General features: G+C 26.9%; 1 protein-coding gene across 18 annotated transcripts; it reads right to left on the reverse strand.

The window, feature by feature from the left end:
- Positions 1 to 3005: 3005 nt before the first annotated feature.
- On the reverse strand, positions 3006 to 10800 carry LOC112770842 (uncharacterized). 18 transcript variants are annotated; one of them, XM_072224396.1, is made up of 18 exons: positions 10368 to 10744; positions 9690 to 10214; positions 8987 to 9162; positions 8725 to 8789; positions 7680 to 7773; positions 7156 to 7334; positions 6608 to 6658; positions 6397 to 6453; positions 5804 to 5924; positions 5655 to 5721; positions 5510 to 5551; positions 4895 to 5000; positions 4695 to 4805; positions 4219 to 4290; positions 4030 to 4131; positions 3884 to 3930; positions 3724 to 3751; positions 3006 to 3541 (listed from the first exon to the last, which is right to left on the reverse strand). In XM_072224396.1, the coding sequence occupies exons 3-18, from the start codon at positions 9090 to 9092 to the stop codon at positions 3347 to 3349; spliced, it is 1443 nt and encodes a 480-aa protein (XP_072080497.1). In that variant the 5' UTR covers positions 9093 to 9162; positions 9690 to 10214; positions 10368 to 10744; the 3' UTR covers positions 3006 to 3346. The 18 variants fall into 18 exon arrangements, with proteins under 18 accessions (XP_072080497.1, XP_072080508.1, XP_025671058.1 ...); XM_072224407.1 differs by having other exon boundaries at positions 8725 to 8776; positions 8899 to 9162; XM_025815273.3 differs by lacking the exon at positions 9690 to 10214 and having other exon boundaries at positions 8899 to 9162; positions 10368 to 10800.
- Between the last annotated feature and the right edge of the window lie 6891 nt (positions 10801 to 17691).

The raw sequence follows: 17691 nt of genomic DNA on the forward strand, positions 1-17691 counted from the left end.
TTTTTTTGAAAGTATTTTTTTATTTTTTTATTCACCGGATAATTCCACACCCGGACAGTTGACTTTTTTTTTGTTACACTCGTTCACAAATTAAGAATAAATTAATTTAAAAATTTAAAATTTTTTTATTTTTGGATATTTTTGGAAATTTTTTTTACTATTAGAAAAAAGTTTTAATTTTTAGTTTATAAATTAAAAAAAATAATAAATTCAAATTAAGAATAAATTAATTTAAAAATTTAAAATTTTTCAATTTTTTATTTTTTTGATATTATTGGAATTTTTTTTTTTTTAACTATTATAAAAAAAATTTATATTTTTAGTTTAAAAATTAAAAAAATATTAAATTTACAGATCTATTGTTTACTAGATATTGCTGGACTTTATTTTATTTTTCTAATTTAAATCAAAAAATAAATAATGTAATTTAAATATTAAAAAAAAATTATTTTTTTAAAAGTTTTTTATTTTTTTGAAAATATTTTTTTATTTTCTTATTCACCGGATGATGCCACACACGGACAGTTGAGTTTTTTTTGCTGCATTTGTTAACAAATTAGGAATAAATTAATTTAAAAATTTAAAATTTTTCAATTTTTTATTTTTTGGATATTTTTGGAATTTTTATTTTTTTACTATTAGAAAAAAATTTATATTTTTAGTTTAAAAATTAAAAAAATAATAAATTTAAAGATCTATTGTTTACTAGATATTGCTGGACTTTATTTTATTTTTCTAATTTTCCTTGGATGCAAGACTTTGATCGCCGTTGATGACTGAAAGCTTGGTAACCATCACCGTCGTTGCTATGATTTTGCCCTTGTGCTGCAGCGAGGTTTTCTTCTTCTACCTCTCTACACCTCGTTCTCCAACCAAAACCTAGATTGAAGACTCTCTTCTTCAACATTTAGTAGCGTTTTTCTTCTTCTACCTCAAGGTTTTACTATGTCACTGCACTGCCAGGAGTTCCATGTTGCCATCGATCCCTGCACATTGTTCTTCTATAGCACCGTTGGTCCCTACACACACCTCTTGCTTGGCGTGCATAGGCGTCTGCTGCTGCATTGAGAACCATCTGCCTAACTGTCTAATAACTCTGAACACGCCGTCACTACGCCAAGGATTTGAATAGTTTGAAAAGAGAAAATAACATATTTTGAAAATGATGATGATGGTGAATAGTTCTAAAAGGATAAAATTAGAAAAATATGTTGTTGACTATATTTTGATCAAAAGAATTTGAAGATAGAGATAAAATTAATGCAAATAAAAAATATTAAAGATAAAATTAAAACAAATTAAATCTTAGATGTATTTTTAAAATTTTTAATAAATTTTAGAGACAAAAAAATATACTATTAAATGAATGCTAGTAGAGGGTTGTTTTCAATATTTTTTATGATGGAATAATAGGTGTCTAAATGAATTATTTAACTAGTCTGTTTAATACTTTAATCTATTATTTTTTTGAATTAATTGAACCCATTTTATTTAACCCATAATTTAAATAAATTTGATTTTAATAACAAAAATCTATCTGTTTAAACAAATAAACAGATTAATGCAAAAAATTTAACCCATTTGGAGAGGCCCTAGTCCTTTTCGGACTAAAATTCACCCAAAAGACCGAAACATAGGTGTCACTTACTCGATCATTCCTTAGTTCAAAATTTCAAAATTACTTTTATTAGAGGGAAAAAAAAACACATCCTAATTCCTTGGAATCTAGGATGAATAAACATGATGTGGCTGAATTGACAATTCAAGTCATAGTAGGGAATAAAATTCCAATATGATCCCACTAAACATTACGCACTTGTCGCTGGCAAAGATATTAACTATGCCTCGAGCCAAATTATTAGGCCTCAAGTAATTTGGTCCAAAGTATAGACAAAAATATTTCATAAATATAAAATAACCAGTCTACATGTCATAAGTCATAACACAAGCCACATCAATGTATCACTATTTACTACTGACTAGTGTTATTGGCTGATCAATAAACAGAATAACTTATAAAATATAACTAGTGATTTACCCATAATAACATTACAAGAATATAATCTTTTTAAAATTACGTCAACTTCATCCTGATATTATAGATTATATTACAAAATATTTAATAAAATCAAACTATTTTTATAAAAAAATCGCAAGAATAAAAGTTCTCATCGACTAAGAAGATCAGAGTTTTCATAAATAAAAAAAATTAAATAATAAATTTTTTAATTATTTTCATGTGAAAGAATTTATTTACAGAGATTCTGATCTTCTTAACCGCTGAGACTTTTGTCCTTTACGACTATTTTATAAATATAATTTAATACTATAAATTGTGTCATCAACGTAATTTTAAAAAATTTATATTCCCATAATAGTATTACGAATAAAAGTACTAATTTTAGTTGTAAAATTAGTAATAGACAATTAATAGGTAAATTTCAATGTTTAAAATAATGCAATTATTTAAATAACTACTAGTTTTTACTCAGTATACAACTACTGACCCTATTTGATATGGATGATAAAGAGAAATTCCCATAAAAATTTCAAAAAATTAACGGAACAGTTACTCTATTTATGTTTAATCTGAAGGATATGTTCAATTTTTAGACTCTCGCCTTTTGGTGTCCATAAAATGTAAAACAAAACATTCAATTCATATAGTCGTACATAAATGTCTATTTTGAATATAGATATTGTTGCAATTGCAAGTATGAATTTCAAGACCAAAAAAATGAAAGTTATGAATCTTGATTCCTATACTTCTAAAACATTTTCGGCGAGCTTTAGAAATATTCCCAACTATATATATATATATATTTTTTTTAATACTTCAAGAAAAAGTTTCTATAAGACATTAAATATACCTAAAAAGTTACAAGTATTTCCATGATAGGACAGCCATTAGCTTCGACACTTGAAAGGAAAAAAAATTTGCTTAAAGAAGGCTCTTTCAAGTTCGAATTAAAAGATATAAAATGACACGACATAAACAGCAAGACTTAAATAATGTTACGCCATTTCTTTTTCCTTTCACAAATACAACCCTAATCTCCACTTGTGTTGACAATAAGAATTGGAAAGAACAAAAGATTTGGTGTAAACCTTTAAATAAATTTTACTCAAAGCAGCATATGCAGGATACAAAATTTATGCTACCAAAAGTAAGCAGGTTAATGCTCACTTTGATCTCCATAAGTACACGCGTCAGTCATTTTAGTTCTCATTGATTTTAACGAGTCAAGTAAAATAATTCACGCGTGTACATAGAAGAACCAAAGTAAGCATTAACCTGCAAAAAAATCATTGTGTAAACTAATTTGTGCATGCCTTCCATGCTCGGCTAAATTTCTAAATTTCGTGTTGGTCTATAACTTGTGTGTGTAAGCCTTAACTCCATGTGTATGTCATTAGTTCCGATTTCATCGCTGGAATACTTTTCTTGGCATGATGGAAATGGAGCACAGCAGGAAGAAATGTCGATTCCGGCCACCTCCATAGCATTGCAGACCCATTCAGGAACATCACCTTTGGGGAACTGCAGTAGAAAGGTGTGAAAAGATTTAATAACAGTCAACAAATATTTTTGATAGTTTGAAAAAGATGATGTTGGTAAAAATATCTTTCAATTCAAAGATAAATATTTAAATTTCAAACATACAAACATTAACATGAATGTAGATGAAATTGAGAACAATAATGAAATGAAGTATTAAATACCATTGTTTGTAAAAAGTCGCATACAAACCTACAAAAAAATAAAAATGAAAGGGTTATTGGCATATAGGGAGGGGCTTTGAACTTCGAAAGGGGAAAAAGCTATAATTAATAATAGAAGAGAAATCCAATGATAGGAACACGTAATTAAATATAAGCATACTTTGGGAACCTTCCCTCAACTATTGATGTGTGTAAATTCCTGCTAAGCTGCAAATTTAAAAATACAAGGACTTTAGTTGAACATGTATATACATATACTGATCATTAATTTATAAGCAAAATTTTATATAATGTAGAGTTTTCTACCCGCATCATGTAATATAAATTATGATATGATAGAAGCTGAGACCCCATGGCGTCTTTAGTGACAAGGCAATGGATGTAGGCCCTGGTGTAGTTCTTGCAAACCTATGAGGAAAAAATAAAAAAATATAAAAATATGCCAATTTCGTCAAATAATTCATCAAATAAAGAAGTACCCTCTCAGAAGCATACCATACAAGGGCAGGTAGGATCAATTGGTCGAGTATCATCAGCCATGGCTCTATGTTTTAGTTTTAGTACTCCCTACAAACATACCACAAAGAATTAAGTTTAAAATCATGCGGATGCATCAACAAGTGGACTATGATGGCAGGAAAAAATTATAAGGTTATGTTCAGTTAGACGGAAAAGAGGGGCTACATTTTGTTGTGCTAAATTTTAAAGGAAGAAAGGAAAAATTTCAGAGTAAAATTCACTAATTCTACGGATAAATTTTACTTTATATTTGACTAGGGTAAATGTTTGCCCCCGTTTAGTGAATTGCATATTTGAACTCTTGAGAATTTTTATTTTCTCTGTATACCAAACAACTTGTAATTTTAAGGAGATAATATTTTCCTCCTTTAATTTTTATTCCATAAAGTTTTGTTCCCAAAAATTTTAATTGTAACATAGCCTAAATTGTCCATAAAATGGAAAAAGATCACCTCAGGAATAAGGGCAGTCCCAAAACGTGCTGTACGGGTGGGGTAGACACAATCATACATGTCTGCACCCAAAGCACTACAAACAACAATATCAAGTGGATAACCAACTCCCTGGAACAAGTACAAGCAAATGGTATGAAATTGATTTAATTTGAAATGTATATCAAAGTAATGGCTGCTACAATGAAAGTTATTCTGACCATAACGTATCGTGGTTTATCCTCTGGCAAAGCAGCAGTGCACTGAGCAACAACTCGCCAAAACGAATCTTTATCTTCGCCTCCTGCAAGACCACCAATAGCATAGCTGTGACAAAAGAAAATTATATTAAGCTCCTTAGCAGCATTACGAAACTATTGATTCCACATGTCCTCCTTTATTTCACAAGGTTACTTCTAACTGTAGTATGTCAATGAAAGAAGACCTTTATCTATTCATGCATATTTTTGGAATGCTATACTATTTTTCTTCACTCTTTTGATAAGTACTAGATACCAGATCAACAATCCTAATTTTTCTTCTCTTTTGTTAAATTGAATCAGGAATAACACATTAAATTGTCTCGAGTTAGTATAACTCACAATTTATAGTTTAACTTTAAGAAATTACACAGTAATGATTCATGAATAATATGACCAAGCCCATTTTGTGTGGTGCCTAAACAAAAAGAAACTGGAGCTAACATTCAAACCAGCTAGTATTGTATACTGTCTAGTATATAGTTCTAAAAGACAGCACAAAATAAATAACATTAGAAATGGCAATAAGCTTGAAACCACAAAATAGACTATATGACTAAATAAACTTACACTTACCCAGGCAAGTTGCGGTCTACCAAACCTTTGACACAGATGTCCCTGAGTACAGCATATTGCAAATTATAAATTTATAGTTAGTTACTTGTTTCACAACATCCACATTAATAATAGGAAGAACATCATGGTTTGTGCTAAAATTTACCTCAACTCAGGATCTAAACCACCTTGTACAATACCAAACAAGTTCTGATCGTGAGGTCTCTTGTGTGCTGTTAACAGAAGGAATGTCCATTATATTTAGCATTGGAAACAACCAAAGACTTAAATGATACACTTCAATAACATAATTACCTGCTATGCATCTGTCTATCCATCTAAGCGTTCGATACATAGCTTCCTCAATTCTTGGACCAGTAATGGTGGTCTTTACGACATCATCCAAAGCCATAATAATATCTGCTCCAATTCTATTCTGTACAATTTATGACGAACATAAGAAAGAAAAATCAATTTTCTTAAAATATATTGTTACAGTTTGCTAGCCGTAAGCTCCAACCAAAAACTCCATAAGCAGGTACAAGAAACCAGAAATTATTGAAGGCATCAAGAAAACGTGCATAAGAACAACGTGCATAAGAACAACGAATCAATTTTCAGTGCTATACTTTGTAGTCAATACTACAATCTGTTATGCATTGTCACTTGCAATTTTCTATGAGGCTTAAATTATAAACATTAATCGAATATCTAATAAAAGATCATCTTTCTCAATTTGGAAATACTATATTGGGAATAACTATAACTTAAAACAAGAATTCAATGAACAACTTCTATCTGAAAGCAAATCATAATATGTGGAGTCCTAAAAGTTTTTCAAATTTTAAATAAACTATCAAGTATTGATTGAAAGAAACATATGGAGGAAAAACAATTAATCTACATACTTGTATCTGAATTGATTCTTCGGGTGTAAGAAGCATTGGCTTGCCATCCACCGGTGACTGAAGCAAGAAAATAATTCTAAAGTTACTAATAACAGAATTTCATTGTAGACTACAATTGCAACCTTTTCTTATTATAATTTTTTGTCTTGTCTTAAAATGGAAAAAAAGGTTAGATACAAACTTGCCTACAAAACTTGAAAATAATGTATACCTGAAATGTCACACCTTCTTCTGTGATATCAGCAAGATGCAACAATGAGACCTAAAACATTAGTGCGGTAGATTGGTAAGATTTTTAACAAAAAATATAAATGATTTTTTTCAACATTATCTCTGAATACAGTTATCAATTAGCAAAAAGATAATACAGATTCACTTCACACAACAAATTTAGCTCCAATGTCATTTTTTTTGTCCTGCCTAAGTGCCTATCCACACAGCCTTAGGCTTCTTTCTGTTATAACCTTGATTACTTTCAATACTTCTCTTAGTATGATCAACATCATTCTTCACTTTGAAGTGACATTATATTATAACTTTTGATTCTGATACAGATAAACTTGTACAAAGGTTGAAAACAGAGACACAATAATAAGAAAAAACACAAGCCACAAACAATGCTGTGGCATGAAAAATTATCAGACAAAATTAGTATGCAACAGTATTACTTGATGGAACCCGATGATAATAATATAATTACTAGAATGCTCGAAATTACAACAGTAAAAGGAAAAAGTATACATTAAGTCAAACAACAACCATTTGAAAGCCACCAGAGTCTGTAAGCATAGCCCGTGGCCAGTTCATAAAATTGTGAAGACCACCAGCTTCTTCGAGAAGCTCGGAAGTAGGTCGAAGGGCCAAGTGATATGTGTTTCCCAGAATTATTTGGCAACCAATTCTCTCAAGTTCGTTATTTGTCAAGCCTTTGATTGTCCCTGTTCATTTAACCCCTCCAATTAGGAATGCAAAAGTGCAAGAAAACCACTTAGAAATTTGTCAAAAGCCTAGGAAAGAGAAAATCAACTCAATCAATGCAAATATCAACATTGAATGTTCTATGGACATGAGTAACCGATGTCCATACTTTCCCCCAAAAACAACAAACTCAATACGAATGCAATATTGTATTATAAAGAAATGAAACAATTTGGCAACAACTTTGAAGGTGAACTTTGTTATCTTATAACATGAAATGGCTTGAGCATGAGAATGAAAAACACTAGGAAAAACAGAAAACTTCATTCGCTGCATATCAGAAAGGATAAATTGGAAACTCTAACCTTGAGTACCCACTGGCATAAATAGTGGTGTTTGACACACAAAGTGAGGAAGGGTCAATTGAGCTGCACGAGCACGGTTGAACCGGCCAAGAATCTGAGAAAGCAAACATAATAATAAAACTTCAGGAAAAAAATAACCAAAGAATGGTTCAACAAGTGCACATAGTGCTTCTCAGCCATCATCTAGAGTTATCACTTATTCTCTTGTATGCATACCCATATCATTCTTTCAGCCACAGTCATCCAAAGGTAAAACAACAACAATAGCAATAAATGAATGTTGTTGATTTTCACATAAATAAGACAACAAAACTTCAGCAATGTAAAGGCGTAAAAGAACTAAAATAGAACTAGAGAGAGACTCGCGCATTAGATTATTTATACTATATAGTATATTTTAGTCAATGTTATATTAAAAATATTTTAGAGAACATATTATAAATAGATTTTGAATTTTTTTTTTTTTGAAAAAGGCATAGGTTATTTATATTAGAATTATACAAAACTGCATTTTCATTTTTCGATTTGCATTAATGGCTACACTTTGTCTTTTCTTGTAGTTTTTTTGTTTGTAAATAATTAAAAAAATAAATGAATGAGAATGAAAAACATATAAAAATGTTATATTAAATTTAAGAAATTTTTTACAATTAATACGAGAGATTAAGAAATGAAGAATAGTAAGAGCTTAATATGTATAAGTTGTAGAATTTGAATATTTGTAACTGAAATTTTTTATAATTATTATTATTATGACACTTTTAATGTATGTTTATTGCATTTAATTAGTACTTGATGTTTCAATTGAATAATAATAGATAAGAGTTTTTTGTTTTAATTTTTTTAAACATTTTACTAAATAGTGATTGGTTGATTTTCATCTTTTGCCAAGTCATTAGAATTGCTGATGTGACATCATTAGCAAAGAAAAGATGACAAACTCATTGTGGAGAGAGTTGGTATCAGCTTTTATATAGATATAAATATAAATATAAATAGATAAATAGATAGGTTGATAGATAAATAGATAGATGGGGAATTGAACCTCGAAATGAAGCGCCATGGGCTTTGTTTGAGGAGCGGGGTAGGGCACGCAACTAATGGTATGTCCTAGCATGGAAGAAGAAAGGCGTAAGCAATGGCATTATGAACAACACAAACAAAGAATTATTACATGAATAGAAAGTGTTTTAGATAGAAACAGATAGAGAGAACTTACAGAGAGAGAGAGAGAGGGGAGGAACAAGAACATGCGACGAATGAAGTGCCCTAGGCTATTGAAAGCGTTAAAGCTGTGGTGTGCGTACCTTCATGGCTGTGAAAGCAAGTTGGCCGGAACTTGTGATGTGGTAGAGTGTTGCTAATGTTTGGTCTCAATCTCAGAGAAACCGCAATGGCAATGCTATTTCTCATTCCAGGATGAAAACGGACCAAACTATACCTTGCATTAAACAAGCTACGACAACTTTAGACTAAGCCTGGCCTGTAACATGTTAAAAAATCTATCACTACACTAATAATAGAAACTAAAAAGGATTCAAGAGATAACTATCCCAATTGGTGTCCAACTTGCATACTAAAGTATCACAAAAACAAGGGGATATATGAAACAAAAGAAGAACCAAATTTGAAAATAAATAAACTAGCTTACTACTTTATAAGAATATTGTCTAAAACAGGATAAGTAAGTAACACATGCAGTAGATGAAAATTAAACGATTAAACGTTAATCATTGTAAACAAAAATTGCAGAAATAAATGCACATGGAACAACAAAAAATAGATACGACTCAACATGCTAACAAGAGCATGAATGAAACTGATACCTAAAACAGAGAACTCAATAAGAATCAGTATTTTAAAAATAAAATTAGCTTACTATAGCTAACACGTTCAATTAACTGGGACTAAATAATCAAACATGGACCGTTATAAAAAATTAAAGAAGTCAATGCAGATTCAAGAAAGAAAATGAAAGAAGAGAAAAATTGTAAGGGGCAGAAGAGAAACCTGTGACGTGAGGGAGAGGAGAACGGGGTGAGGGTGCTTTGAAGTGTGAAGAGGGGAGAATGAAAATTTTGAGGCCGGGCGGCTAACAAAGCTTCGTAGAGTTGAGTTGAATTGACAATTGGGCACCATTAAAGTGGGTTTAGGGTTTTAACTTTTAAGGTTGAATTTTAAAATTTAATTATTTCATTAATCAATCCGTCGGCCGAATAGAATTAAAGGACCGCACTATTTCTGTCTAAAGTAAGATAAAATAAATGCAATGGTTGAATAACCTAAACCTGCTCAACGCTCAGGGGTTTGGGCATGTGTTAAAGACTTAAAGTAAAAAGAACCCACACCGGTAAGCCGGTAAATGTTTTTTTTATTTTTCACCGTCCTTTTTAATTCGGTACACCAGAAATTAACCTGTCACAAATTAAAAATTTTATTTAAAAAGTTTATTGTTGGTGCGGACATAAAATAGGCTCCGACACAGAGAATCAGCAAACGTAACACATCTGCAACTCAAAAACTGATTCACGAATCCTTTGAAAATGAGGTTCAGCAAGCAACACAGCACGATACCGTACAGGTATGGAATCACAAGCAAAAGGAAACCATTGTTAACGGTTTAGGGTTAACAACGATTGATGAAAATAACTGAAGGAAAAAAAAAGAAAAGAAAAAGAAAGCGCTTACATCGAGAAGAGGTAGAAGTTCGTCGACGGATGAAGGAGGATCTAGAAGCTTGTTCCCAGCTTCACGAAGCTGCTCTTCGAGCTGCCTCTCAGCAGAAGCCATTGTTAACGGTCCTTCAAGGGGGTTCTCTTCTTCGCAGATCTCACAAACGCTGTCTCACTCACTCCATCGAATCCCTAGAAACCACTCTTTCTCTCTCAATTCCAAATCGGAACCCTAAATGCGGAAATGAACACACACAGAGAAAGGTTAGGGTTTTTCGCTCAATGTTTTTTTTCCTCTCTTTTACTTTTCTTTCTTCCGTTCCGATAAAGAGAAACGGAGAGAGGGGGGAGAGAGAGAGTAAAGTTTGTTTCTTTTTATTTCTTTTTCTGGTTGTGTGAGAAAATTAGACAGGGAAATGATTTATATGCGAGTTAAAGAAAATGAGAATTGGAAAAAAGGAAATTAATTTTTTGTTTTATTGAAAGTTTGTGTGGATTTTTTTTTTTTTTTGGTTTGCACAGGATATCCATTATTCCATTAGATCAGAAGTCTAATGACTAATCCCTCGGGTACTGCAGAGGCACATAAAGTGGGCGACCTTCCCAAGCAAGCAAATTCCATTCTCATCCTCGAATGAGTATCGAACCCGGGAGAGATGGTTAAGGGACACAGACCCTCATCCATCTGTGCCAACTTGCGTTGGTTTTGTGGATTTTAATTTGGGCGGTTCAAAGGAGAATTGAGGCTAGGATCTTGAGGGGTCTACGAATCTACTTAGGCTGGGTTTGGTAAAGCTTTTTTAAGAGGTGCTTGTGCTTTTCAAAAGTACAAGCACGTCATTTTGCGTTTGGTAAATTAAAAAGCCCAAGTGCTTGTGCTTACGGCTTTTAAAAGTTAGGGGTGCTTTTGAAAGCACCTAGGAGGGAGCTTTTCAAAGCTGGCTTATGCTTACCAAATTTTTTTCATTTTTCCGCATGTATTTTCCGCAATTATATTGTCATTAAAATCCTCGTATATTTCTAACTTCTCATCCTAACATTCACAAATTCTAACACAATCTTCATATATTTTTTATTTTTCAACCTAATCTTCACAAATTTCAATACAAATACATCTCTATCACATATTAGGTATGAACTTCTATTTATTTATGTTAATTTTTTTTGCGTTAATTTTGTATTTTTTCAGTAGATCTATTATGTTTGTTTTTCTCTGTTCTTTGAAACGGGAAGAGGTTGATCTGGTTTATGAAAATCAATCATAAAATTTTCTTTGTATGAACACTAGTCAAAATTATAATAACAACATGTATATACATATGTAAATATAGATATATAATTATAAGAGTAGTTTATTTGAGATAAGTGTCCTATTTTTTGTGATCTATAAAGATGAGCCAATATATATAGGTGGGTAATAAACGTACCCAGTACTAACATTGGATTACATACAAATTTTATTATTGACTAATGATAAATTTATTTATATTAGTACAGAGAATAAATCAAGTAAATATGTTAATTATTATGATACTTATATAATAAAATAAATACTAAATATGTTAATTTAGTATTTTTAGTAATGATGTTTAGGATAAAATAAATTTTTATGATACTTATATAAAATTTTAAAGTTAAAAAATAAAAGAATTTATTTATTATATTTATGTTTATTATGAATTTTTTATTTTAACATTATTTTATTTTAAAATATTATATAAATTTTTAAAAAATTTGAAAAAAGAAATTATTTTTTGTTATAAACATGTTTATTATAATTTTTTTAACTTTTAAAAGCTGTTTTACCAAACACAATTGTGGTGCTTGTACTTATTAAAAGTCATTTTTAATTTGATTTTACCAAACGCAAGTGCTGCAGCTTTTAAAAAGTAAAAGCTTTACCAAACCCAGCCTTAATATATTAAAATTGGGTTTTTTTCTCAACTTATGATGATGAGGTGTCACTTTTTTGTTAATCCATTTTTCCTCCAAAATTATTGCATTATTCACTCTTCTAAATTTATTTTAGAAAAATATCTTTAATTAATATAATTATATTATAATTAGTATTTAATGAATGATACATAATTATACTAATTTAAGAAACTGTCTATATTATAATTATATCAAATCAATATGATATGATATAATATGATAATAATATGCTAATGACATGAGTTATTTTAATCATAATAAAATTCTTTTTAATGCACGAATTATTCGATTATTCTGTACTTATAAGTTTTTTTAATAATAATAATAATAATAATCTACTTAATCTATTAAAATTAAATTTTTTTCTAACTAATGAAAATGAGGTGTCATGATGGGTTTTTTTTCTCCAAAATAAAAATATTATTCTTTAATATATTTACATTTATTATTTATCAATTTCTTTTATTTTTATTTCTCACATTTGTTAAAAAAAATTTTAATTATTGTTATTTAATTTACTTATTTTAGATATTAATTATTAATAAGTCTTCACAATTATTTTTCAACTATTAGTATTATTGGTATATTAGTATATTTTTAAAAATATTGAAAGTGAGATGTCAATTTCTAATGAACTTTTTTCTTTCTAAAATAAAAGCGCTACTTTCAATATATTTATATTTACTATCTTCTCAATCTATTTTAAGAAAATATCTTTTTTATAATTATATAAAAATTAATATTTAATACATTATTATACTAATTGTCAATCATTAAATATTTTTAATCATTCTAATTATTATATTAATTTATGTAATTCTAATTCTCCATCATTATGCAAGTTAATATACACGTTGATACAAGTTGATACTAATTATTATATTAATTATATAATACTAATTGTTGATCATTACTATTTTTAATTATTATTTTTTAATTATTATTTTTAATCAAGCATAATTAGTAGCAAATTGATACATATATTAATGGTGACAAATTGATATTGATATTAATTAATAATAATAATAATAATAATAATAATAATAATAATAATAATAATAATAATAATAATAATAATAGAAAAGGTCTAAATAGCACATGCACACGATATATTTTAAAAAAGTAAAATATATTTTTAGAAAGATTAAGATATCAATAATTAAAAATAAAAAATAGACATAATTCTATAATTCTAATTGCCATAAGTATGATACTAACGTTGATAGTGGTAAGTATCAATAATTAATTTCTATAGTTATTTTTGTACTACTAATTGCCATAAATATGATACTAACGTTAATAGTGGTAAGTTGATATTGATATCAATAATTAATTTCTATAGTTATTTTTGTACTACTAACCTAGGTTATATATAATGTTTCTTTTGCTATTTATGAGTCTAAATCTAACAGGCAAAGCATTCTTTTTTCTAATTTGTTACAAGTGTAATAGCCTGTGTCATGCACGTGATAAGATTGAAATTATAATTTTAAATTTTTTTTGTTAAGATTAATTTGAATTATAATAATTTGATTAATAAAAATGTAACATATTATGTATTGTTTATTTTTTCTTAATTTAGTATTACATGTATTAACTCTAAAATAGTTATTAATTAGTTTTAGTAATTTACTTTTTTCAATAAATTAAACATATATACTCAATGTGACCATAAATAACCTAGTAATACTTAGACCCACCAACAATTTTTTATATGTTGTTTTACTGAAGTAAGAACATATCAAAATCAGCTCAAAATAAATAATAAATTATTAGAGAATTCTAATGCACAAAATTCTCTAATAAACAATAAATAATTTAAGCCCACTAAAAAATAACTCAACACTTTTCTTTGATACCTGCAAAATATATACCTGAAATAATATTATATCAATGTTAGTATACAGTTTTACAATCATCGATCGTATTTACTATACGTGACTCCTTCTTAAAAGTTATTCTACATACGTGTGCAGTCGAAAGATAAATTACTGGACTTTATTTTATTTTTCTAAATTACTATAATTATGCATTATTCATTAAATGCTACTTATAATATAATTGTAATATCGTAATATAATTATAATAAAGATATTTTTCTAAAATAAATTTAGAAGAGAGAATAGTGCTTTCATTTTAGAGGAAAAATTAATTCATGAGGAATTGACACTTCACTTTTATTAGTTGATAATGTATTAAATATTGATTTTATATAATTATAATAAAGATATTTTCCTAAATTAGTATAATCATGCATTATTCGTTAAATGTTAATTGTAATATAATTATAATAAAGATATTTTTCTAAAATAAATTTAGAAGAGAAAATAGTGATTTCATTTTAGAGGAAAAATGAATTCATGAGAAATTTACACCTCACTTTTATTAGTTAGAGAAAAAATCCAGTTTTAGTATATTTCTCGTTATTATATATTTTTCTCTAATCATATATCTACTGTTTTCTTTCCTTCGTTTCAGCATTTTGAATCTGGATTTAACTTGTCATAGTTCTCACTTCTCAGTCATTTTATTAGATGTAGTTGATAACTATTGAAATTCTTTGATTAACATATATAGGAGAAAAATATATTATTATATGATAGAATTAATATGAGTATATTTTGTTATTAAATACACAAAGTTAATGTAAAATAAAATTACACATAAAAAAAGCAAAGAAAATAAAATTAAAATAGCAAAAACGATAAAAAGATTATTTTTACAATTTTATTTTGTCATTTTTATGTATAAAAGATTAGAAAATAATAAACTTTTGACTAAATTAATTTTGTATTTGTTGTATTCAAATTAAATAAGTAATAAGTTATATTATTTTAATTTATTCCTTAAATTTATATATCATAAAAATCAAATCAATATACATAATTTAAAATTGTGTGATCCTTAAATATCTAATCAAATCAATTAGTTGATATAATTAATGCATCATAATGAATTGTATTTAATGAGTTAAACAAAATAAATTAAGAAATACTCTCAGAAACATACTACGTTGACTCTATCATTAAATGTAAAAAATCGATTTTTATATAATAGAATCGATAATATAATAGACGGCGAGAAAGAGAAAGATAAACATTTTAGATCTTAGGTTATTTTATTTGGATATTGTAACGTGGGTATCACATTATTTTACTTATTCTACCCTATGGACCTTTTAGTAACTTTATTTCAGTATCAATAGAATTTTACTACCTTTAGTAATAAATTAAAATCCAAAATAAAATTGAAAAAAATAAAGAATATAAAATTATTGATTGAAATTTTATTTTACTTTTTGTTATTATAACAGGTATTTTTATTTAATATACCAACACCGTACAAAATTAATCGTAAAAAAAGTATAAAATATAAATAAATATACTGAATTAAGAGATAAAATTATATTTATTATCTCAATTTTACTTTTAGCAGTACAATAGAATATCATGTACTCAACATAATTTAAGATGCAAATTATAATTAATTATACTTTTTATTTTAAAATATTTAAAATTAATCTTAATATAAATAAAAATAATTTAATATATTAAATAAATTATTAGAATAATATAAGTTAACTTTTTTTTTATTAATTTTGTTTATTTTTCTCTTACTACCTTTAAAATTACGACTTTTTTTAAATTTGACCGTGAAATAAAATTAGAGTTGTTGCCTTGTTGGTCTACACCATTAAAAAAAAATACTATGCAATTACATTTGTACATATAACATGTTCTTAAATTTTTATATGCTAAACTTAAGATTCTGTATTTCTTTGTTTATGCTATAAATAAGTATTATTTACAATGATTCGTATTGATTTAAAAGTTTAAAAATTTTTGTACGTATTAATTTTATATTTAATATTAAAACATGAAAATTTACCATATTATTTTACTATTAATGTATGTAGTATTACATTATAAAATATAAAAACTAAAATGATTATTATATAACTTAGATGGATTGAACTAAATATAAAAATATAAAACAGAATTGTATTATTAAATTTTAGTAATTTTAATTAGTTAATAATATAAAATAAGATAGAAGTGACTATTTATAATTGAATAGTTTTGGTTGATTAGACTAAAAAAATCGAAAAACACTCTAAATAAAAAGCCAAATTAACTTTAATATTAAATTCATTAATACGATTTTAATTTTATATAATAGTTAGATAATAAATTAATAAAAGCAAATGAAAGGGTAGCTTTAATTAGTATTTGATAAAATATTCATTTAAAATAATTAAAAAAAGTAAAAGTATGATATTATTAAAAATAATACATTTTTATGTTTAAAATACATTTAAATAAAATATTTGTAAAATATAAAATTTAGAATAACAATATAACATAGCTTCATGAATATTAATCATTAATCAATTATGAACTAACATAAAATTATAATACAATTTATTGACGAAAAATAATCAACAATTAATATTAATAAATATAAAAATCATCCAAACACTTTGATTAAAAGTATGAGTGGTTAATTATCATTTATTATTAATAATATTTTGTTCATAACTAAAACTAAAAATATAATTATTCAGATTTAGATTTTAGAAGAATAAACGTATAAGTAACAAATAATCTATTTTATCATGCATATTATAAATTAATAAATTAAACTAACTGATATAATGAATTATAATTAATTAATTGGTATAAATTATAATAAATTATATGATATTTAAAAAAAATAAAATGAATAAGAAGAAAATAAAAAGAAATAGAAGAGATAAATTACTACAATGAAATAAATTAAGTGTGAGATTTTTATGTTTTTTTACAAATTTTATATCACATCCGTTTCAATAATAATAAATAAAAATACATCAACTTGATATCTAAGAGAAAATGATGAGATAAAATCATAACACAGTTCTAAAACAAAAGCTTAAATTTAACCATAATATCATTGCACAACACAAATTGAAAGTAATTTCACACTATAATATACCACACAAATAGGTAAATGACTTAAGCTTAATTACAGAATTTTTTTTATTTATGCATACATGATAACACCATGGTCTATAAATGTTTCATGGATAACATATCATATATTGCTCTGAATGATGAGCACGGGAGTTGAAGAGTGTGTGATGGTTTGTGTCCACGATAGTTGACTTCTTGTAACGACGCCTCATAGAAAGAAAAATAATTGTTGTAAAAGCTACCTAATGAAAGAGTAATTGGTAAATGAATGATATCTTCTTCTAGCATATATGGTCTTTTATAGTGGTAAAATAAAAATGGAAGGAATCAAATTTTATATTTTTATATTCGGAAAAGAATTTGATATTTATTGTAATAAAATTAAATAACTAATCAGTTATAATTTATGTATTTAAATAAATAAAATAAAAATATTTTTAAGAATTAATCAAA

Source organism: Arachis hypogaea, chromosome 18 (assembly GCF_003086295.3).
Source record: "Arachis hypogaea cultivar Tifrunner chromosome 18, arahy.Tifrunner.gnm2.J5K5, whole genome shotgun sequence".
In the NCBI taxonomy this organism is placed as follows: Eukaryota; Viridiplantae; Streptophyta; class Magnoliopsida; order Fabales; family Fabaceae; genus Arachis; species Arachis hypogaea.